General features: G+C 44.9%; 1 protein-coding gene across 1 annotated transcript; it reads right to left on the bottom strand.

Annotated features, from left to right (window-relative positions):
- Window positions 1-1,839: 1,839 nt before the first annotated feature.
- On the bottom strand, window positions 1,840-24,675 carry SFT2D2 (SFT2 domain containing 2). Its single transcript, XM_036869930.1, has 8 exons — window positions 24,501-24,675; window positions 16,491-16,577; window positions 16,166-16,251; window positions 12,911-12,992; window positions 11,405-11,440; window positions 11,259-11,317; window positions 9,267-9,296; window positions 1,840-7,407 (listed from the first exon to the last, which is right to left on the bottom strand). Exons 1-8 carry the CDS (start codon window positions 24,561-24,563, stop codon window positions 7,368-7,370), a joined length of 483 nt encoding a protein of 160 aa, XP_036725825.1. The 5' UTR covers window positions 24,564-24,675; the 3' UTR covers window positions 1,840-7,367.
- Between the last annotated feature and the right edge of the window lie 658 nt (window positions 24,676-25,333).

Below are 25,333 nucleotides of genomic sequence, written 5' to 3'. Positions count from 1 at the left end.
CAGTCAGAATGGCTATCATCAAAAAATCCATAAACAATAAATGCTAGAGAGGGTGTGGAGAGAAGGGAACTCTCCTACACTGTTGGTGGGAATGTAAATTGGTACAGCCATTGTGGAGAACAGTATGGAGGTTCCTTAAACCACTAAAAATAGAGCTACCATATGATACTGCAATCCCACTCCTGGCCATATATCCAGAGAAAAACATGGTTCAAAAGGATACATGCACTCCAATGTTCATTGCAGCACTGTTTACAGTAGCCAAGACATGGAAGCAACCTAATGTCCATCTACAGAGGAATGGATAAAGAAGTTGTGGTACATATATACAATGGAATATTACTCAGCCATTAAAAAGAATGAAATAACGCCATTTGCAGCAACATGGATGGACCCAGGGATTGTCACATTGGGTGAAGTAAGTCAGACAAAGAGAAATATCATATGATATCACTTATATGCGGAATCAAAAAAAAATGATACAAATGAACTTATTTACAAAACAGAAACAGACTCGCAGACTTAGAGAGGGAACTTATGGTTACTGGGGGGAAGGGTGGGGGGGAGGGATAGTTAGGGAGTTTGGGATTGACATGTACACACTGCTATATTTAAAATAAATAACCAACAAGGAAAATAAAAAATAAGAGACTGAGCCTTAGTCCATTGGGTTTTATCCCAAAAGCCTCCATTTTTTTAACTAAATACATTGAGCTTAAAATTTTTATAACTTGAATGTTGGATGTATAAGAGTAAACAGGAAAAATGTAAATAAATTTTTAAAAAGCTGGAAAAGATAAACCTAAAGTAAATATAAGAAAAGAAATAATAAAAGAAATCAATTATTGTAAAAGCAAGCACAATAAACAGTTATTGGACCAAAAAAAAAAACCAAAAAGAGATCAATTAAATAGAAAACAGACAACCAATAGTGAAAATCAATGAAACCAAAGCTGGTTCTTTTATTATAAAATATAACACATCACAAAATTGCACATACACAGAAAACACACAGTGCAATGATTTACCAGTGAACACCTTGTAAGAAATAAATACTTGATCAAGAAATAAACACTTGATCAAGAAATAAAACACAACCAATACCCAGGGTCTCCCTCCACATCCTGTCCCTTCCCAATCATTAACCTCTCCATCCCTCTCAAACTAATCACTATGCAAACTTTTATGCAAATAACTTCCTTGCTTTCATTATAGTTTTACCACCGAAGAATGTCTTTAAAGTCTAGAACTGAGTTTTACCTATTTTTATTAAACTTCATATAATGATAACACAGTATGCATTAGATGTGTTTGCTTGCCATTCACATATCTTCTTTAGTTAAATGTTCAAATTTTTTTAACTGAGTTATCTTTGAAACTATCAATACAATTGATAAACCTCAAGCTAAAGTGATCAAGATAAAGATACAAATAACCAGTATCAGCAATGAAAGAACTGGCATAACTACAAGTGCTACAGACATTAAAAGAATAAGGAAATATTATTTAAAACCTTTTAGTGATTAATTTGACAACCTAGTTTACATAAAGTGACTTATCCAGCTAGGTGTGTAGGAATATTCCAAAATAAACACTTGAAATGTCTTACCTTTCAAAAACCTTCAAAACTGTCCTTAGACCTGTGTTTATCCTGAAGTCATTTGAAAGAGAGGCTAAACATATCAATTTATCTCAAAAAACATCTTTAAGTGCCTAAGATGTACACTACCATTAAGGATTCATATTAAAGACATGGTCTTTTCTCATAGTCCTGCAATCTTCATTTGGCTCAGTGACTCCTGGAAAAACAAACATGAATAAGAGACAACACTAGATTTATTAAAGATCATAATGCTATCATTTATTGGAGGAAAAAAGCAAAAAAAAAAAAAAAAGAATTGTTTTGTGATATTTGGGGGAAAAAACCAGCTTACTTAACAGTAAAATTCCTTCTCTGAAATGAGTTAGTAAAAAGAAAACAATCTTCACTGTATGAAACAGCATCTCAAGGTAGGAAAAACAGCACACAAGAATGTATTTTGCAATATGAAAATTTAGGTATGCCACCAGCAGCATTCAAAATTAGCTGAGTATCTATACAGTTACAAAAATTGATGTTTTAACAAAGTGTTTTAAAAGCTCATCATACTAAAACAGGCACAATGTTCTGAAAGCATATAAATTCCCCATGGGCTTCTGAACATCCTTACCCTCAACTGCACAATCAGAATGTACAAAAGCAGCGAAAGATCAGAGTTCAGAGGTTTTAATTTTTTTTTTTTCCTTGTTCCAAATGGCGAAGTCAAGCAAAAACAATGAAAAAGGCAAAATAAGCACTTCTCATAGCAAAAAGACCACAAGATTGCATGTAAACTATGGTTCTCCTTTAAGACATTACACAAGGTTCATCTGTACTTAAGGCTCATTACTTCTTCTTGCAGTATGGAAGTTCAACAGGCAGAGACCAACATTCTCTGACAAGTCTCAGTTTGGTCTCAAAGGATGCCTCCCAAGGATCCACAAGGATATTAAGTCTAGGCAGCCATGTGTATCAGGGAACTTTTGTCCATGCTATGTCTATTTTTTGGTGCTGTTTATTAAGTGTAGTGTCATTACTTTGTTGTGAATATACACATCAGTAGTAACTGTTTATTATGATGTTGTGGACTGACCTTTCACTCCAAATAGCCATGTTCCCCCTGTCTAGTGAACACACTCTTTCCTGCTTTCAGCTCATCCCGTCTATAGGAAATGTTTTGTACATTTCCAAGCCCATCATCAGCTTATCAGCTCCTGCTAAGAAGGACGTAATTTTATTCAGTCAATTTACAGTAACAAAGGCTCTGACGGACCGTGGGCTCTGTTCACAAGCTCCGTGGTGAGACCTCTGCCGGTGCTTTGTGGGGCCCTTTGTGAGGTCAAGGGACAGAAATCTGAGCCATCAACAGCAAAGCTTAAGTGTACCAGGGGCTTAGGAGTGTCACCTATGCATTCAGGGTAGAACTAGAAATAACCGAAAAGTGGGACTAAACGCCCTACCTCAAGTAAACCGGAGGCAAGAACACTGCACGGCACTCTCTTCACTTGACAAAAAATCCTCCAGATCTCAGAACTGCATCAAATTATGAGTTAGAAGGTGCTCGAAAGTCACATGATTTAACCCCCCAACTTGTTAAATATAAATTGCTAAAAAATTTAGACTTCTAAATGTAAATTCTTTTGTTAATCTTATCGAGAGCTATCAATCAGTATTTAACTTCAGGTGAAGGTCTGTTCGCTTTTTTAAAAATGCCATCTGCAAGGAAGCTACTGCACATCTCCAAACTTATCTTAAAAAGTCTTGGATTTTTAAAACCAAAAGAACAATGCCTGTAATCTAGCAACATGGCCCTATAAACCTTAAATACTGATTTCTGTCCTTGCTGTTGATTTGCTGAAAATGAAGTTGAAGGATGGGTTGTGGATTTTGAAGTATCTGTAACCCTACAGCAGACTCTAGTCAGAAGTTATCTAAGGAAAGAGACGAGAAGGCAAGACGGGTGTAGGCGGCCCCATAGAAGAAGGACCCCACAGCCACAGGGCTGCAGCTCCATTCCCTAATTCATTCCACCAAGGCTCATCACACGTGTTCCAACACATGTCACTCCCGTGGAGCTATCAAAAGCAGAAGCAGCCAAACCGGTATCCCCACACCCCTTTTGTTTTTTTTTAAGGTATGACCCACTTCTTAATTATCTTTTCTAACAGAAGTATCCAAAAGTAGTTTTATTTAGATGCATTTCATGATTGTATTTCCTGCTCCCTGACCATGTACTGATTAGGGGGGCAGGTAGCACTCAGGTGGGTAACCCACAGTCACCATACAGGCATGAAGCCCAGGAGCTCCAAGCACTGAGACAGTGAAGCCGGTGAGAATGCTCAGCTGCGGAGAGTGGTCGGGCCTTCGCAAGGACAAGGCGGCCCGTCCGTGGGAGGGAGGGAGAGCAGGAACCTCAGGCCGGGTCTCAGCAGCAGTGGCCACAGGCACAGCCACGCAGAGGGGCTGGAGAGCCAGAGGTTCCCCCGAGCACATCGGGCAAAAGGGGAGACCTCTCAGACCGCGAGACAGGAGGAGATGGGAAGCAGCGAGTTAGTCAGCAGACCCGCCCAGTCTCTAAGGGGTGGGGAGAAGGCAGAGAGGGCCAAGAGCCCTGGAAGCCAGCTCTCCAAGTCTGGAGGGCCGTTCTGCTCCCAACACAGCGGTCACAGGCCGACACGGCCAGGGAAGAGCGCTCAGGCCAGCGCTCCCACCCAGCTGTGGGAAGCACAGCCTTGCACGAACACACTCCTTGTCTGCAGAAGAGCTACCTCAACGGTTCCCTTCATTCCAAAACGCAAGGATCTCTCCTTCACCCAGCAGTGAACGGGGTAGGACAGAAGGCAGGGGAGCAGGGAAACAGAGACCACGGCCAAGCACAGGACCTAAAACCCTAACTCTCCACTCCTCATCTCACCCACGAGGTTGCTTTTAACCAGCACAGTTGCTTGGTAACAGCTTTCAGCACATCTGAAATGGATTTCTTACTCCTACAGTCCGGCAGACAAAAACAGGTAGGGAAGCAACCAAAGGGTACGGCGGAAGAAGGAAAAATTTCGGAGTCTGGAAGATCCTGGAAGGCGGGATCACCCACAAGCTGCCGAGGTGTCCGGACTGGAGCTGTCTGAACAAACTGGCCACAGGCCTCCAGAGTTAAGGCAAAGCAGGAGCTTTCATGCAAGCGCTAGCGCCCTCGGCTGCTGAGATCTGGTACAGACCCCTTACCCGCTCTGAGGCTGTTCCTTCTCTAATAATGGAGACAAGACTGCTAGCCTGGCAAAGTGACTGTGAATATTCAATGAGATAGTGCATGGCAATGTCTACAGTGCCGGACACGTACTACCAAATAAGCTTTTTTTAGATAAATTAATGGCCAGAGATAGTCACCCTATCACCTTCAATGGTCATCCATTATTTCCAGGATTAAATAATAATATCCACCTTTAACCGAGGTATCATTTACCTACGCTGGGCCCCATGCTAAGCAGTTGACAGGTTTCTCATTGACATCCTGTGATGATCCGGCAGGAATCATTATCCCCATTATTTTTAGAGCGATGTGAGGACCAGAGGTTAAGGAGCTTGTTCAACACGACACTACCAGGTGATTGAACCACAGCTCACACCCAGACCTGTTTGACTTCACAGCCCACGTTCGCCACCACTACATTATACAGGTCTGGTGACATCTTAACCTCATGTCTCACAAAGTCAAGTCCAGCCTCTGAAAAGGGCCCAGAGGGGTCAGCCTTTTAGGTGTATTACTCCAGGCTATTTGAAGCTCATAGTGACCAGGCTAGCCTCACATCAGCTCTAAAGAGAGGACGACTTCTGACCCCCTTCACAGAGCCCTTCTGAGATCTGAGCTGTCTCCTGGAAGCACCTGGACTGTGAAGGAGCCCCACACAAGCCAGACGGTAGCATCTACTTTCCACTCCTGGCTGAAGGTAGGTTAGGGGTCTCAGCAGAAGACAGGATGCCCTCCACAGCCTAGAAAAGGACCCAGTAACATTGGCTCCTCGCTCTGGCCCCGTCAGGCCTGTTCATACCTCCCCAGTTCAGAAGAAAAGCCTCACTGGTCTGAGGTCTTGGCTGCAGCAGGAAAATGAATTCAGCAATTAGCCAGAAGCAAGGAGACAAGCAGTGGACCACTGCCTTTGGTCTGGAGGTTCCCAGAGCAAAAGCCTGAGTGGACTGGCCAACCTGGGAGAAGAACAGAAAGGCAAACCCAAACAGACTTCTCCTCTGAAGGTGACTTTGGAGGTCCTGTAATGCCAAGAACTCCAACGATCAAGATAGAGCATTCTGATGGTCAGGCCGCAAGATGGAGCAAAAGGGCACAAAAGGACTGACGGAGATCCTACAGATCCAAGAGGAAGCTTCCCAAAGGGAGAGTGAGCAGGAGAAGATACAATGACATAGAGAGATTGCGACCAGAAAAGGCACAGGCTTGGCTGATGAAAACAGGGAAAACAGTTACAGGAGGTAACACCAGAGCCACACCGGGAAAATGCGGTGTCATGAAGGGGACCAAAGCTGGGGCACCCAGGCTTGGGGCTCAGTGCTGCCATCAACTGTGGCTTTGGGCGGATCTCGTAACTTCTCTGAGCCTTGATTTCCTTGACTGCCTGGTGGGATAACAATCCCTGCTTCATCACAAGGCTCTTACAAGGACTAGACAAGATCAGGGACATGAAAGCACTTTGTCTGTGGCCAGACATCAAGCTGCAATATGGCCACCCCGCAGCCCCTGGTGTCTTCTCCCACTGTTTCCAGCACGGGCTCCACTGCAAACGCTGGGACTGTTTAAAGGTCACTGGGCAGGTGTGCCTACTTCCTGCTGGCTCCACAGCGGGGCTCTGTCTTCCCACCTACTCTCCCTTGGCCCCGTTCTAGGGGAGAACGGAAAATAAAATCAGTTTAAAAGCAAACATTTATAAATAATGGGGGGAAAAAAATACAGCAGAGAGCAGTAAGATTTTTCACCTCCTACCAGCTCTTGTCCAAAAGGAAGCAGTAGTGTTTGCTGCTGCTGCTTTGTTCTCTCTCAATCTCATTCCAGGAGGTCAAGAGTAAAGATACGGGGCAGGGCGGGGGAAAGAAAGAAAAACTCAAGAGAAAAAAAGTGTGCACTGAATGTTAGAAAGTACATTCCATGGGCAGGTGTGGAATCAGAACAGCAAAAGAGCCACAGCTCAGGTCTAAAAACAACACACATCACCAAAAAGTGCTCCTTTTCTACTTCAGTCCACGGCCAGACTCTCCACGGGCTCGTGTGCAGCTGTCAGGAGGGCAGAAGCACTTGTTCCCAGACACCAGAGTAGAAGCGTGTCCACACTGTGTGGGGCAGGGGTGACGGATGCCACGCTGAGGAACAAATCTACGAAGTCCCTGTAGACCCCCAAACTCTATCCCTTCCTGTTGCACCCCTGTGACTCCAACAGGGTGGTCTGTTGCCAGCTGGGAATCACTGGCTCCCAAGGCTTATCTGCTGCTGCTTAACAAGGTTTTTATTTACGAGAACTCAGTGGAACACCATGCAAAGGCGCACGAGGAAGATTCCACTCCATCAGATACAGAACCCACCTCTCATGTCATGCTACAGACATTTGGGTTTGGGAACACACCGTTGCCTCCCAAAGCAACCCTCAGGTGTTCAGAATGCAAGCAGCATGTCGCTGCAAGATCAAAGGCACATGTCTGTGAGACAGAGATTTAGAAGATATTTACAACACGGTCCACGAGCTTCCATCCACCATGCCTTCCAAAGCTTTGCAAAACCGGCCGTATGTTATGCAAGACATACAGCAAAACACTTCTTCACAGCGTCCCTAGGAAGAAAAAACACAAAGATAAATGGGAGATCATCACTCCAAAGGCTCCTGGAAGTGGTAAAGACCCTCCTTGAGATTTTCTGGGCACCCGGAGTAGCACGCTGCAGAGCAGAAAGCACCTAGACCATGACCATGGGGTCAGATCTACATGGCATCAAACCTCAGCTTCAACATCTACTAGTGATATTATCCCGCGGAAGGGACTTCCCTTATTTGAGTATCAAATTCCTCATCTGTAAAAGGGCACGTCCCCACTTACCTTGTAGACCAGTCTGGGAATTAGTGCATTGAACAGAGTAGGTATTTAATAAAGAAGAGCTACCATGACCATCGGAGGAAAAGATAGGAAGAAAGTGGAAACTATCTGAAACCGAGAAATTAATCAGGACCGTGCACTTTAATATCAACCAGAATCACAGAATGCACCGAAAGCATTAAGTCAAATAGGCACTAGGGCCTTTCTCCTTTCTAAGCAGGCAGCAGAAACTTGTTAAGGGACATCCTGCAGGAGTTCCCTAGCACAGGGAGCTCTCTATAGGTACTGAGCACTTGCTACCCTGAGGTATAAGCCCTATCCCAGGTACTTGCTCCTTGGAATGCAGTGTAGAGCGTGCAAGGAAAGAGTGAGGGCTCAGCAAATTACTATTCTATTCAAGCAGGCACATCCATCCCACCGCCATACCTGGCCATGTTCTAGGGCTTCTCACCCCAGTTCTACTCCTTGTGTTCTCAGCTGCATTTGTGCCAAGGACACTGGAGTCACACGAGGGAGGGAGGGAGGGAGCATGAGAGAATGCCTTCGCATGAGCGGGCGCTGCATTTTACTATCAAGGTAATTCTAGGTCAGCATTTCTTAAGATACGCTCTGCACTGAAGTCCCAGCAGATGCTCTGCACAAGAAAGGGTTTTAGGGACAAATAAGATCCCTGGTGGCAGCTCACAATACACATATTAAAGGACCTGGAAAGCCTATTCACAAAGCCACCCAGCTGCCTTTAACGTGATGGGCTGGTTAACTTCTCGTCTCATCAGTCACTCGCCGCCGTCTTCCGATCACTGTCAGCAACAGCCTTGGAAGGCCTAAGCCTGCTCTTCCTCCTTCCCAGCTCACGCACATTCCTCATTGCCTCAACACAGTTAAGGAAAAGCCTCTTTTTAGTTAACAGGTCATGAAAGAGAAGAATGGAAATTAAATGGTGACATGAGAACAGAGTCAGAGGCAAAGATCACTGAAAGTGCTAATTAAAGGAGGTTTGGAGGTCAGAAGCTCAGAGGGAGAAGGGGCCAACCCAAGTTAGTTATCACGAGTCCTTTCAGGCCGGGTGGCGGGGGGGGGGGGGGGGGGGGTCAAGTGAGTTGCTCAAGGTCACACTGTTAATTAGGAAACACTGGTCGTCCAGAGTCCTGGCCCTGCTTACTTTCCTTTTATGAATTCTTTTCTGAAATGTTCCCATCAGTGGGATAGTGCAAGAAAACAAGCATGAACTTAGACCCCCTCCATCCCTTGCTCAGTGATATTACGGTGATATTCACCTTTAGGAAAATCTCCTCAAACCTACAGGTTAAAAGAGTGATAATGAGCATATACATACTGTCTATCACAGCAGAATGTTCCCAGCGCCAGGAATCGGTAGACCTGGGTCAATGCCCATCATTGGTTGTATTATGGGTGGGGGGGTTGGGCATTAGCTTACTAATCTATAAAATAGGTGTATAACATCTGCCTACTCGTCTCAAAGGATTTTCATAAAGATAAAACAGCATGAACTCTCTGAAAGCACCCTAAACTAAAAGGCCCCATGCAAGCTATCATCATCCCCAAATGACAGACATTATAATCCTAAAGACAGTCTTACCTTGCGAATGGTATGTAGGAAAGGCTATACCTACAATGAAAAACAAACAAAAGATCAAGTCAAACGAAGGGAGTGGAAGATTACACAGTGGATTGGGTTTCTGAGCTGCAAGAGCACCTGCGGTGATGTATCCAGACCCCCTCCCTCCTCAGTGTGGAGGGTGTGTGCACACGCGCACACACACACACACACACACACACACACGTGCGTGCGCGCGCTGTGCCATGTGTATAACAGGGAAGGGGGTGTCATCTGTAGCCAAAGTAGGAGGGCAGAAGGCCCGTATGGAGACAACTCTGTCACCTCAGCCTCACGGGGTTACTGTTTTAACCAAATGAGCCAGCACCGTTACCTACAACAGGCAGATTCCAGATATCCAGATGACCTAGAAGCCTTATTCTAAAGGAACATCAAATAAAATCCAGATCAGCTGTCCTCTAATATGTTACAAGTTCGCAACAGAATACAACTTCTACCCGATTGGGATAAGTTTTCTGCTCTGTGCCTATTAATTTTAAAAGAAGAGAAAAGAGAACAGGAAAAGAAAAAAAAAAAACAACCCACTACCAACTGCCCTATGGATGAAAGTATAAGCAAGCTATGATTCTTTAAGAACCCAAGCCCACAGATATCTTGGTGGTCCCAGTCAGCTCAGCCCCCTCGCCCAGAACGGAACCACAGTGGGGAGGAAGCTGGCCACGCCCCCAAAGACCAGGCCTGGGTGTGAGGCAGGCTGGAAGCCAATCAACTCTAAGAAGGCACATATAGTTGGAACACATCAGGGTTGGAATAGGGCCATCTGCCTGTGCACATACGAACACTAAACCTTTAAAAACTGGCTTCAGGATCAGTCTATATGCAAAGAAAGGCATGTGTATGTGGGGACTAATTTCTGCCCCGAGAAGAAAACCAAAATATAAACATAAACCATCACACCAGGCCCTTTCAGTACGTACTACCACACTGTATGTGTCACATTAAAATCAGGCCATCATTCTTCTCCGTAGCTGACACTCACCACGTACCAAAGCTGACCTACTTGGAATAAATTCCAAAGGGCATTTTGAAAGTACATTTATTCAAAAGTCCAAAATTGCTAAAAGGAAGGATGGGTGTTAAGCTTGCGGTCTCAAGATCCATTTCTATCAAATAAGACAACATTTGATCCTTGGAAGCTTTAAAACTTTCACAGTCTTCCTTTCTTCGCATTAGAGCCAACATTTTTTCCCAGAGGAGATCAAGTCCCATTTTTATGAAACTGTTCTGGCAGATATCATCCTTGATAAACTGTGAACATATTATTGAAACGTCTCAGAAGCTATTGATTCCATACGTGCCACCACCTCCTTACTTTGACGTTGGACAGGTTTGAAATGGCCATGAACCTACAGCCCCATCCATGGTTTTGAATGATAATGTCTCCAGTGGTCCTTCCACTATGCTTGGCCCCTGGGGCACAACTCCCGGGTTTTGCTACGGCACACAGCCGCACGGTTTTCCATGTTGTCAGTCACTGCTCCTCATCTCCTGCTTCCAATTCACTCTTTGTCCTTCTGTTAAATGATTCATCCCACCACAAATGTAACACTCATGATTCTTCTTACCAGTTTCCTTTTTCTTTAATGCCTGTTTGACTCACAAGCCTCTTTTTACCAGCCCCTACACTACTTAATTGTCCTTGCCCTTACCAGACGTGAGTGGTTGAATAACGTTTGTAACATCTCAAAATCAACCCTGAGCCCAGCAAAAATGTCGCAGTGGGCAAAGAGCCTCCCACGACCACTCAAGGCCACTAATGCCACCTACTGGCGGTGGGCTGGTCGACAGGCGTTGGGGCTCTGCGGTGTGATTTGACTTGCATCATTAAGGATTCTTAAGTTGAAAAGCTTCTGTTTTCCTAATCCTCCTACCCACACCATGTGGGATTTTATCTCCTTCAGCTGCATTAGTCAGAGATCGATGTGGGAAGGGACTGTTGAAAAGGTTACTTACCACGTCAGGGCCAGAGATTGCAAAATGCAGAAGATGAGAGCAAGCCCTCTGTTGTGCCACTGGAAGAAAAATGATATGGTTACAGGTACGTGTGTGACAAGAGGTACACACCAAAAAGGTTAAGGAAAATTAAAATACACACTTACCCAAAAGGCAGAACACAGGGTAAGCGCAATGCACAACTAGAGAGAGAAAGGAAACATTATTTAATTAATACAATGACAATGATAACAGGGAGGGGGAAAAAACTGTAAAGACATCATTCTTGACAAACTTACAACAACACATCAAACTGCAGTAATCAGATTCTGTGGTTATCACAGCAACCAAATGCATCCTTCATTTCAAAGCACTGAACCTACCCGAGCACCCATCTTTGGCAGAGGAGTTCAAATCCCAGTGAAATGAAACTGGCCAAGAAGGATTCACGTAGATTAAAAAGAGAAGGATCCTCTTCTACTTTCAAATTTTCCCAGAATCTCTGCCCAGCAAACACAAGCACATTTCTGGTCCACCCATCCATCCATCCTTCCATTCCAACATACTAAAGTAGGTTAAACACACACCTCTTTAACTCCTGCCGAACACTAGTGTCTGGAGTAGAAAGGGCATGTGAGGACAAAGGTTAACACAAGATGTCAATCTCACAGCCAGAGAGTCAATGATTTGTTTACATGTCACCTAACACTGTCCCTGAGTCCTTTCTTAGTAAGTTCTTTTTGCAAGAGACTTATCCAGGCCATCTACATCCAGGGATGGCCAAAAACAATTAGTAGTCCAGCTGTCAGTCATGCCTGTCCTCTCCATCCCGCTGTATCAGTAACTACTCAATAAATATGAATGAAATAATTTCTTGGTGTCCAGCATTGTGCCCGATGCTCTGAAAGGATACAAAATAGTAGCAAGTGTGGCCATGGCCTTAGAGAACTTACCCACCTGAACAAATGAGATGTACACAAATGAAACTACAAATTATGTTGCTCAAGGTCTAGACAATGCAATACTGATAACTGTAACAGCGGTCCAGAGAACGTCATCTGGAATGATGGGATGGTCCCATGGAAGGAAATGGCCCAAGGAAGGGAGAGGCATTCTGGGTTAATGGGACAGGAAGATAGGACAAGACTGAAGACAGTGTGGTGAGAGCAGGGAACAGGGGTGCTGGGCCATGAGGAAAGCAGACCTGCTTCAGGAAAACTGACAAAAACAAACAGGATCCCGAAGTCAGAGAACGACAAGGGGAAAAAGAGCCCATGCTAGGAGACTTGACACCCACTTGAGAGAATGAACCCTGTGTTCCCCAGTTATTCCCTCTAAGCTCTCCTTGTATGTGGCATCGCCCACCACCAGGAGGGTGTCAGAGCTCTCTTATTAGCACATGAGTTTGCCAAATTTAAGAAGCAACACCTTCTGGAGGGGCTTTATAGAACTGGCAGTACCTTAACACCAACTGAAACACAAGTCAGGGGGAAGAGAGGAAAAATTAATTAGATGAAGAACGCCCCCTTCTGCCACAGTGGTTACAGGCATCAGATAGTAAGTCAAGATGAAAGGGAAAAGGATAGAAGTCTTTAGGTTTAAGAGGAAAAAAATTGCCAACAGCAGAAACAAACACTCCTATGTTAGACATCCAGGTAACAGGCAGACCTTACCAGCACCATGATGGTTGCAATCAAACGCGTAGGCTCTACCATTCGCTTCAGCTGTTTCATTGGTCCCATGAGGAAGACAGTGCTAAGAGGCAAACACACACAAGCCGTTCAGACCAGAACAGAACCACACGAGGTAAACCAAGGTGCCTCCCCATCGCCTCCCCCAGCTCACCTGTGGCAATAATAGCAGTAATAGTAGCTGACACGTGAAAAGCTGTGACTGAGCTAGGCACTGTGCTTCAGGGCCTTTTGTGCCTTATTCTTATTTAGTCCATTAACAATTTATGAAGTTGATTATAAGAACAGTCATCATACTTATTTTGCAGACAAAGAAGCTTAAGTCCAGAAAGGACTTGTTACTTATCTAAGGCCACCCAACTAGAATACGATAGAGTGAGGTTGTAGATGCACGCAGGTCTGACGCCGGAACCACGTCCATAACCACTAGGTTAGAGGACCCCTCCATTCCAGGTGCTACCTCACCTCCTTAACAACCTACCCATGGAAACAAACAAACCAAAGAGACTCAGGTAATCTAAACAAGAAAAACCACATCTTACAGGCTTAGGTAGTTTCTGTTAAAAGGTAGAGCATTTCATTTTCTTTTGTAATCTCCAGAGGATAATTCTAATGTTGATAGGAATATCATCTGTGATGTGTGGAACACTTGCTAAGTGCTAGATATCGCGTACATGATCTCATTTCATCCCCTCAACAACTCTGTGAGTTAGGTATTATTACACTTATTTTAGACCTGAGAAAATAAAGCTCAGAAAGGTTAATTTACTTATCCAAGATCACACAGCTAAGCCCATAAAAGAGCTGGCATTCCAACCCACATCTATTGGATTCCCAAGCTCCAAAAGACAGCCCCAGCATGCCCTCTGTAGGGATGGAACTTGACAGGTGGCTAGTGAGAAAGAGTAAACACAAATGAAGCAGACACTCACGCCTAACACGGCAAGTGCCAGGGCCAGGTATAGGTCATGCTTCCCGACTCCTGACAGAAACGCCCCGTGTGGCATCACCCCAGGCGTAGCTGGTTTACAGCCAGCATTTAATACAAGCCAACCAGCAGATGACATTAGCTACTGAGTGTTCTAAAAACAAAAATTTGTTAAATAAGTCTACCTCTCTTTGAAGTGCCATTAAGTTTCCATTTGAATTCAAAGCTGCACTCCCAGGTCAAGTGTTTGCGCTGAGTGCACTCTTGAGCCTACGTTGAACAAGAAGCAATAGCCAAGGGTGGCCTTAAAAATTAAATGCAGCATATATACAAAAATATGAAAGATTACAGGTAGAGCCACAAACTCCTAGACACACCCTAGAATAACAATTCGCTCCCTTTATTATTTCCCTGGGCAATGCTTCAAAAAGTTGGTCCCATTAGGATTTGCTAAATAGTTCTTTTGGACTAACCAACACACCCATATATTTATGCTCAGTTTAGACTCTACATTATAACCTATGCTGTCTGCCCAAAGCAAAACCCCCCAAAAGTTAGTATTTGAGAGAGCTTTGGAGGCAAGATTAGACATCTCCAAGGGCCAGCATTATACTATCATAAGAATTAATAAATTTAGAGATTATCATACTAAGTGAAGTAAGTCAGACAAAGAAAGACAAATATCATATGATATCACTTATATGTGGAATCAAAAGAAAAAAATGATACAAATGAACTTACAAAACAGACTCACAGACTTTGAAAACAAACTTATGGTTAACAAAGGGGAAACATGGTGGGGAGGGATAAATTAGGAGTTTGGGATTAACATATACATACCACTATATATAAAATAGATAATCAACAAGGACCTACTGTATAGCACAGGGAACTCTACTCAATATTCTGTAATAACCTATATGGGAAAAGTGTCTGAAAAAGAATAGATATATGTATATGCATAACTGAATCACTTAGCTGTACACCTAAAACTAACATAACACTGTAAACCAACTATACTCCAATATAAAATAAAAATTAAATTAAAAAAAAAAACAACTTGAAAAAAACCAGAATTAATAAATTAAGTTTAAGCAGGTGGCCAGTGCATTGCACTTAATTGTTTGGTTAACATTTCCAGGCAGAAAAAGACCTAGGTTTGGGGACAATTAGGGACAAGTAAGACAGAAGTGCAGCCCTTGTCAAGTGGTAGACTTGTAACAAGTCAGTGTAATAAAATGCTATCTGTGTTGTCACATAAATATATATGGGATAGACAGAGCCCATATAAAGGAGAAGGTCATTGATTCTGGAGGGGAAAAGGGAATTAAGAGAAGTTTCATGGAAGAGGTGACTTCTGAGTCAGGTCTTGACAAATGAGCAAGTACCCATCAAATGGGGGGTGCAGACGGGGCAGCACCCCAGGCACAGAAAACAGCCCAAGCAAAGCACAAAGACGTTTGGAGAAATGCAAGTTCAGCCTGGCTGAGGAGGACGACTCGAAGGGCCTGTCCTGTATGCATGCTGAGGGTTTTGGACTTCACCCATTGAGAGGGAATGGGAAGCCCCTAAGGGGGTTAAGCAAGGCTATAAATGAATGGCTCCACAGCTCTGTGGAAAATGGCCTGGCGAGGGTCCATAAAAGAGGCAGAGAAGCCCAACAAGGAACTCCTGTAGTCTTCAGATGAGCAGTGATAGAGGCCAGAGCTAAAAGCAGCTCAGATATCACCTTCTACAGGAAGCCCTCCTGTCTCCCCAGGTCACATCAGATCAGCCCACCTGCCCTTCCCTGAGCATTGCTCTCTCCATACCCTATTATATTATCAGTTTATATGTCTGTCTGCCTGGCCAACCAGTGAGCTCCATCACAGCAGGAACCAAACCCTGCTTGTCCTTGAATCCTCAGAGCCCAGCACAGGGTGTGGGCATGTGAGTCAATCAGCAAGGGGCAGCAGCAGTAAGACTAGAGCAATGGAGAGGGCGGTGTTGTAAACTTTGAAGAAATCATTCAACTGCTCCGTGCCATATAAAATCACACTGGTAGTACAGTTCCTGCCTTCTCCAGTGGTACTTCAAGGATGAACTAAGATGTAAAAATATGTTGAAGTTAAAAAAGAAAAAAAAAATATATATATATATATATATATATGTTGAAGTGATAGGATATGAAAGTGATGTATTTTAACTACCTCTTTTCTCTCCAAATCCTTAAAACTATGGAAGCATCCTCCTTCACCTCCCTCCAAACACAACGCACATCCATTTTCCCATCTAACAATTGGCTAAGGTTAGATTTAAAAAACTGTTACCTCCCAAGAGATGCGATGTTACCAAAGGTGTAAAACACTGCGAAGAGGTACAGTCCCTTCCTGGGCACCCAGAGCAGAAGAGTTCCCTGGAAGGTAAGGCACAGAGTATCTGCACGTGAGGAACACCCCACCACAGCCACCGAACCAGGAGCGCACAGAGGAACCTTTTCCCCTCCCCGCCCCCCTTAGCTCCCTCACCACCTCCCTTACCTCCCCCTCCTCTTATCCATACATTTTGGTGAAGAGAAAAGGAGGTAGATGAAAGTGGAAAGATAGAGGGAAGGAACGCAGGGGGAAAAGATGGAGGAGGGGAGGGCAGTCTTACCAGCAGTGAGCAGAGAATTCCTGCAGCAAAACAGGCAATGAAGCCTTTTATTCTGGTGCCCGAGCTTAATGAAGTTGCCTCAACAACCTGAAATATTTAAAAAACTAATTACATACATGTATATGCATATTTAATCACCAAAAACAAAGGACACATACTTCAATTTAGAATTTGTAGAGAGGAAGGCAGAAACACAGAATCCTAGTTGTGCATAGCTACAGGGGCCCTCAGGATCACTGACTCCAGCTCCTCATCCACCCATGAATCTCTTCTCCAGCAGCTGATCAGAGGCTACCGAGCCTCTGGTTGGACATCTCCAGAGGTGGAGACTCTGTCTCAAGCACAATGCACTTCACCAACAGTGAAGTGGATTGAAGAGATGGGCTGGTGGGACCCAAGCTGTGTCCCACAGCTGTGCTATGTCTCATCCAGGAGCCCAAAGTTCACGAACCAGTTCGAATTGCCTATGTCAGGCCTCGGGGTCGTCCCGTGTCCAAGAAGAAGACACCCCAGGACTTTGATTTCGCCCAGCAGAAACTGACCGACAAGAACCTGGGGTTCCAGATGCTACAGAAGATGGGCTGGAAGGAGGGCCACGGCCTGGGCTCCTGTGGGAAGGGCATCAGGGAGCTCATCAGCGTGGGAACTGCCTCGGAAGGGGAGCGGTTGGGTGCCGACGGGCAGAAGCACAAAGAAGACATGTTTGACATGTTCCGTCAGAGGATCATGCAGATGTACAGACACAAATGGGCCAACAAATAGTTCCAGGGTCTCTTCCATGAGGACGACAGGCATCCGGAAAGTGCTAACTCACCACTTTGGGTGCTTACTGTCTCTGCCTTGTTTCCATCACTGGAAATCATATAGAGAAATTTAGCGTTTTTGATCCTTGGTAAAACCTGTGGCAAACTGTGCCACCACGGAAGTCCCTTAACTTTATCTTGACAATGTATAGGTATTATCTACTTTCCTACTCCATAATGAACTGTAAAATCGTCCATGGAAATTTATAGATAACTTCTGGCTTCTTACTCCATAGGGAATTATAAAATTATCCAACAGATGCTATTGAGTTCAAAAGGAGTTCAAGAAAACTGTGGAAAAATAGTGAATGGAATGATCACTGGGTTCTTTTCTTTGAGTGCACTGTTCTTTATATTACAAAATTTTTAAAGTTTCATTGCTTTAAAGATATATGCCTTTGTAACAGAGTTAGATCTTAGAAAAATTATATTTGAAAAACACATGCATTCCATTTTTCCTAAAGAGTGTTTATTATAAAAAATCTGTCTAGTGCTGTACTGTGTCATGTATGCTATATGTACTTTCTCTTGTTTTTACCACAAAATGATTTGACCATGTTTATGAGGAAATCACTGTACTTAGAATAAGATACCGTTACAACCACAAGTCAAATTATGCCAAGGTTGACCTCAGAGACTGTTCCAGAATATTATCCTATGCATAAATGCTCCACCATGTCCTGTTTATTGTAAGTAAAATCATCTTCAAATATCTTTGACATTAAGTAAGGACAAACATATTAGTATGGGATATTATGTAGCATGAGACACTTATATTTCAATTTAGATGATTCAAATTCCATGAGAATGGTCACTTATTACGGTTTTAATAATAGTAAAAGGAAAATATCTTTTGATAACATTTCCACTCTCTTTGATGTGGAAAGATATTAGGTGTGTGAATACAAATATGGCCATTTTCTCTTGGTCATTTATTAAATTATGTATTCTATTTGTTGTTACATATGAAGTAGATATTCAAATACAGAAGCAGAATTAAAGGATCCAGGCCAACATAAAGAGCTGACAGAAACCATACATGTGAAAGAAAATACAGAAACCTGGATATGCTGAAATCTAAAAAGGACCCATATTTAAGAAATTTTTGGCTATGCATATGTCAAAGACTGTTACGCCCAATTTTCTGCTGGTGTCATAGCTATTTAGAAGTGTAGGTTGGTGCTTCATCAAGGTACAGCTATGTGGATCCCATCCATGTTATTTCATTTACTGTCCTTAGAATAAGATGTACTTTATTATAATCAGCACTCCCCTTTAATTAATTTAATTAGTCTTACATTGTAAATGAGCTTGTTTCCTCAAATTTTAGGTAGATACAATTACTCAGTCTTTGAGCATAGCATATGATTCAGTTTTTTAAAAATTGAAGTATAGTTGATTTACAATGTTGTGTTAGTTTCAGTTGTACAGCAAAGTGATTCAGTTATACATGTATGTATTCTTTTTCAGATTCTTTTCCATTATAGATTATTATAAGATATTCACTATTCACTATAGTTCCCTATCCTATACAGTAAGTCCTTGTTGTTTATCTATTTTATATATAGTAGTGTGTATCTGTTAATCCCAAACTCCTAATTTTATCCCTCTGTTCTCCCCTTTCCCCTTTGGTAACCATAAGTTTGTTTTCTATATCTGAGTCTGTTTCTGTTTTGTAAATAAGTACATTTGTATCACTTTTTTAGATTCCACATATAAGTGATATCATATATTTGTCTTTATCATATGAAGTGAAGTAATCAGACAATCTCTACATCCATCCACATTGTTGCAAATGGCATTATTTCATTCATTTTTATGGCTAAGTAATATTCCATTATATATAATTAATATGTATATTAATATATATATTCCATATAAAATGGAATATATATATACACACACACACGTGTGTGTATATGTGTGTGTATATATATATATATATATATATACACACACCACATCTTCTTTACCCTTTCCTCTGTCAATGGACACTTAGGTTACTTCCATATTTTGGCTATTATAAATAGTGCTGCTATGAACATTGGGGTACCCGTACCTTTTTGAACTACAGTTTTCATCTTTTCTGGATACATGCCCAGGAGTGGGATTGCTGGATCATATGAGAACTGTATTTTTACTCTTTAAGGAACCTCCATACTGTTATCCATAGTAGCTGCACCAATTTACTCTCCCATCAACAGTGTAGGAAGGTTCCCTTTTCTCCATACCCTCTCCAGTGTTTACTGTTTGTAGACTTTTTGATGATGGCCATTCACGCTCTAGGCACGTGGACTTCAGTAGTTGCAGCATGTGGGCTCAGTAGTTGCAGCACACAGGGCCTAGAGCACACGGGTTTCAGTAGTTGTGGCATACAGGCTCAGTAGTTATGGCTTGCGGGCTCTAGAGCGCAGGCTCAGTAGTTGTGGCACATGGGCTTAGTTGCTCTGTGGCATGTGGGATCTTCCTGGAGCAGGGCTCGAACCCATGTCCCCATGGACACAGCATCCCATGTCTGCAAGACAGCAGACCCTAGAGCAGCCTGAGCCCTTACGGCAGCCCAGGCAGGATGAGGACCACAACTGGAAAGGTGTGAGCTCCCCGAGGCAGGGCCCAGGGAAAGGGGAAAAGACAGGGGTGGCACTCGCACAGTTGGATTCAAGGGGCACCATCTCCTAAGTCAACCAGCCAAGCTTCAGGACTGACTGCTCCTGCCGGCCTTTCTGGGACCCGGGAGGGCTCAGGCTCTCATCCTAATCAGGACTCTCAGCCGAGTCTATTCACTCTTGGTGCAGAAGTTGTTCTTCAAGGTGCCGGCATCAGCCAAGTCACCCACATGTGAGATGCATCCTAGTTAATTAATGACTGCCCTACTCATCCCTCTCTGTCACCATGATTAATCCTTCCCAAGAGCAAAGTTGAGAGGAGGCCGAGATTTCCAGAAAAGCCCCGCTAAAGCAAGGGAGCCTGTGAGTAACTCCTGAGGATTTTTTCCCCATGTCAGAGATGACAGCCAAGTGTCTGCACCAGAGACCTTCCTAGACTGTCGGCCTCATGCAGTGGCCACAGCTGCTCCAAGCTGCACAGGCAGCTGCCAGGGAGACCAAAGGCCTTTCCTCCCGCCCAGCCAAGGCAGGGCAGCCAGGCCCCCTGCGTATTCATTCACCCAGGGCTCACCTCAAGTGGCCAGCACAGTCCCCATCTGGCAATGTGGCGACAGCTACTGACCACACATCCCCCCAGCTGATGGAGGAAGGCAGTGGTGGCAGAGGTTCCCAGGGTCACTAAACCGAGGACTCCCTCAGCCTTGACTGCTCCCAGCTCAGAGGCCTATTCTCAACCCTGTCTCTAAACTTCCTGTCAAACCAGAAGCTGGAAGAGCAGGTCCAGAGGCTTCCTCAGACGTGGCAGGCTTCACTCCAGCACGGCTTCCTCCCCACTCAGGAGACAGGTATTTAGGGCAGGTTATCTGCCCCATATGTTCACGCATATTGAAAGTGGGGCTCATCACACACACACACACACACACACACACACACAGCACTCGCAGAAACATATGGCAACATATGACCCTACACAGAATGGCACGCTCAGGGGTGGTGACACTCCGGGGGAGTAGGGTGTTAGGAGCTGACAGAGGGGCCACCTGGTCCCACGTTAGGAACACCTCTCCCCCAAAATGAGTCTTGTGATGCTCTGTTACCAGTCTTCACTGGCACCCCAGACACTCGGGTTAGACCCCTTCTGACTAACCTGTTCAACCTCCCACAAGGACAGGAGAAAATCGAAAGCCACCGCTCTTCCTACTCATGCAAGCACCAAAGAACTAACCTTGCCAAGGTGGAAAAATGAACAGAGCTACGTGGAAGAAGAAAATTGTGGTAGTGGGATTGGACTGGATTCCTTGCCTGAGCATTACTTGGCATCAACAGAGACATTTTAAAAGATTCACCCGTTTTTTTTTACAGGATAAGCCACAAGGTTAAGTATCAATTTGACACGGCCTTGGTATTTAGAGCACAAGATAGTCTCAACAGGACGGTGAGATGTCAGCTCTTGTAAAAATTAAAATCACTCGTGATAGGAAGCAGTTCCGGTTTCTGCTTCAAAAAGGAAAGTAACACGTGGGTTCTACATGTATCTCAAGCTGACTCCCATCCAAATGTCACCCTATTTGCCAGAATGAGGGAGGGGGCGAGAACTTTTCATCTACATGGTTGCAAGTTCTTTCTCAAGCATGCTTAGTCACAGGCCAGAGGAAGCCGTTGCTCCACTTGCAACTGGATCCAGTGAAAGCTAAAAACTTCTTTGTGCCGATTTGTGAAAATCAACTCCATTGATGTAAAGTAACTCCTTAAATTCATGGTTTCTGGAAACGGTGCTAGCACACGTTTGGGAAATTAGAGTAGCTGGAATACCACCTGGATGGAATCTGTAGGCAAAGAGCTCACAGGCTGTCTGACCAGCAGTTATGCACAAGGGTCCCTTTGACTCTGGGATGTGGAGAGAAGAGGGGCTCTTGCCAAAAGAAAAGCTGAGAACTGTTCGGGGAAACAGGGTTGGTAACAGGAAGAAGGTGAGAAAGGAACACTGTGCCTCATTCCTGTGCTTTCAAACCAGGTACAATTCAGACCCTCCTTGTCCCTGCAATCCTGTAGAGAAAACATAAAGCCTGTACTTTCAGAAAGAAGCCCCTAGAAACTGAAGATTGAAGGTGGATTTATGAAGACCAGGTATCAATCACGAAACTCATCAAGAGGCCATCTGTGACTAGACATCACCAGGCAAGTTTTATAATTCCCCAGTTTCATATGTAGGAGAAACAGAACTAGTCATATTTTTATTTTTTGCATTAAAAGGATAACAGTTTTTTTTAACATCTTTATTGGAGTATAATTGCTTTACAGTGTTGTGTTAGTTTCTGCTGTATAACAAAGTGAATCAGCTATATGCATACGTGTATCCCCATATCTCCTCCCTCTTGTGTCTCCCTCCCACCCTCTCTATCCCACCCCTCTAGGTGGTCGCAAAGCACCAAGCTGATCTCCCTGTGCTATGCAGCTGCTTCCCACTAGCTAAAAGGATACCAATTTTTTAAAGCACTCACTTCTGGTGCCGTCTGTTTTTATAATTGAATGTTAAGAGACTTTAAGGCCACCAAGTCCAACTTCACACACAAAACAGAAATTTCACCAGCATCCTCCAGCCTTGCCAGCCTCAAAACCATGGGAAATGTGAGCCAATCAAGTCAGTACCAACATTTTCAAGGAGGCCCTGACCTAATAAGTAAAAACTGAGCCAAAAACAACCCTGAAAATGAATTCAGCTGGACACAAAATGCTTCCTGGTAGTTGGGGCTCAGGAAGTGCCACACAATGATGTACATAAACAGGAATCTCACACTCAGAGAGAGGAAACTGACAGCAGTGTTTTAGAACAAGACAGAAGCACCTAGTCTTTCTAAAATAGATTCTACAGGCCTGAGCTTACAACTCTTTAAAGCCCTTCATTGTGTCCAACACAGGCATTCACTATTTTAGGTAAAAACTAACTCAGCATTTTATGTTTTCAATCTGTACTACATCATTCACTCTTGAGGGTCTGTCCACCACTTCATGATGATTTTCTAAATCAAAATATCTGCATCATCCCCACTGTCCCCACAAGAGTCCACAGGAAGAGAAAACATCGCCCTCTTGAACCCCAGCTGCTCTAAAACCTTATTGACAGTCTGTGCAACATAAAGCTTTAGATAACATGACTGTCAACCACATAAGTTTTCTTAGGCCCAGTCTGAGGTTTGGCTTGTGAGTTCATACAAGAAGCCAGAAATCAAGAACGAGGAACTCATGAAATTATTACCGAGCCTTGACCAATTAATAAAGGCAACAGATTTAAAAGAAGCCACAGGCTGTTTTGAAATGTCAAAACAAGTTAAAACTCCAATTCCTATAACACTCAATGTCTGTAGTGTTGCTTCTTCAAGGTGAAGATTCAGAGAGCAACTTTTAGGGTTCCGAGATTTCATGGTGGGGGTGAAGGTATCAGGGTCACACAAAAGTCACAATAAAATCAGCGACCACAGAAGCGAGTGAAAGAAGCATACTGAGATAGCCACTTGAGACAGTGATGAAAATCAGAGGAAAAACTTAGGTTCCAACTTGAAAGACGCCATATTATCTTGTGCAACAGCTTCATTTTACAGATGAGGAAACTGAGGCCCACGGAATACGCCAAAAAATAAAGAGAAATATTATTTTATCATTCACGGAGGAAAAAAAACAAAACAAAACTCAAAGCACTAGAAATAGGAAATAAACATCCTGTGTGGCTCTAGAACATAGGGCATTAATGCCCAAGTTTCAGCTCGACCAAACCTTTCTAAAAAAACAAACAAGCGTGCAGGCGGCCTCATGAGGTCCTGGGCGTCTACGGAGTCTACGTGCTATGTGTGCACAGAGAAATAAGATGTGGTCCCAGCCGTCCAGGAGTTCACGGTTTTCCTGGGGGGTAGTTTACAGCAACACTGCGCACAAGGTCGGGTGCGAGTGTCACACCCCACAACCTAAACTGGGCAGGAACGCAGCCGGGAGCAGCCGGGCGCGGCCACGAGCCCCGCCTCGCGGTGGGCAGCGAGGAGGGGCGGTCACCCAGGCCCCCGGCGCAGGCGATCTACCCTACGAGGACTCCCCCGCCAAGTTCTCAGAGGCCCCAGCCTAGCTCGGCCCTAAAGCCCTTTCCCTGGCCTGCAGGGATGGGGCCGCCGAGCGGGAATGTCCGCCCTCCCCTTTGCAGATGTTTCTAGGTTTTGCTCCAGCTCGGCCCTCCCTTTGTGGGGGATGGGACGCGGAAGGCTGAAGGGTGCAGGACAAAAAAGTAAACAGGTGCCGACTGCCCTGTGCAGAGTGTCTGGGCCCTGGCACCTGGGGTGGGGAGTGGGGGGAGCGCGGGGGTCCGGAGCCCTGGAGAGGAGGGGTAAGGAGCAGTGGCAGAGCTGCTTTCCACGAAACCCTGGAAGTCCTGCTTGCCTTTCCTACCAGCCAGCAACCGGCGCCGGCGGAGCTGGGGGTGGGGTTCCGGTGTCACCCGGACCCCCGAGCCCCGGCGCGCTCCCAGGCCCCCCGCGGACCCTCCACCGAGGCGGGGGCGCAGCACCCTTGGGGCGGAGAGGGCGCGGCCAGGCGGCTGGGCGCCGCGGCGCACTCACCTCGGACAGGCCGCCCCGGTCCTCGGTGTCCTGCCCACTCAGCACCTTCTTCAGCTTGTCCATGGCGGGCCCGGTCCACCCCAGCTCCAGCCCCCCGCTGGCAGCCTGTTGCTCTGGCTGAGTCGCGGGCTCTTCCGGGGGCTCGGCCCCCGCCGCCGCCAACCACAGTGCGCCCCGCCCAGGTACCTGCCCACCTGGCGGATGCCTGCGCAGGCGCCCGGCGATCCCCGCGCCCGCCTCTAGCCTGCGCCCAGCCCGCGTTTAAGGGCTGGTTTTGGTCCGGGAAGGAGGGGCGGGCAGGAAGCGCTGGGTTTAAGGTTGACCACGCGTGGCTAAACCTCAATTCTGCGTCCGGCGCCGCGTTCCACACCCGAGCCAGCTGCCCTCCCTCGCGGGGCCCTCGTAGGTTCAGTCGACAAACGCGGAGTCCCTAGCATTTGCGAGGCACTGCAGAAACAAAGACGGTGAAGCCTGGACCACCCTCTCCCCGTACCCTACACTCCCTCTGTATGTGGTTGCAGACTTGTAAACAAATGCTGTGGGGAATCCGCGTTCTGATTGTAGTTATACTGGAAACAACTGTTTAAAAATCACTTGAGGCCAACTGGAGCAAATTCAATCTATAACAAGCTTTGGGGAAACGTTAACAAGAAAAACACTACTGTAGTTCCAACTGAAAATGCATCGAAAGGAATGATTTGGGCAAAAACTTGAGAAACGAGTAGAACTTGGGTGAGGGAGTGGGGAAGGGTATACCAGATCGTTTTGTGTTTCTTGGATGGTTTGTTTTACTGACCTCAAACTGGACCCCAGCGCTAATGATTCTATGTTGG

The sequence above is a fragment of the Balaenoptera musculus genome, chromosome 1 (assembly GCF_009873245.2).
Source record: "Balaenoptera musculus isolate JJ_BM4_2016_0621 chromosome 1, mBalMus1.pri.v3, whole genome shotgun sequence".
NCBI classification, from domain to species: Eukaryota; Metazoa; Chordata; class Mammalia; order Artiodactyla; family Balaenopteridae; genus Balaenoptera; species Balaenoptera musculus.
Note: the sequence above shows the minus strand (reverse complement) of the source record. Positions and strands in the feature narration are given on the sequence as shown.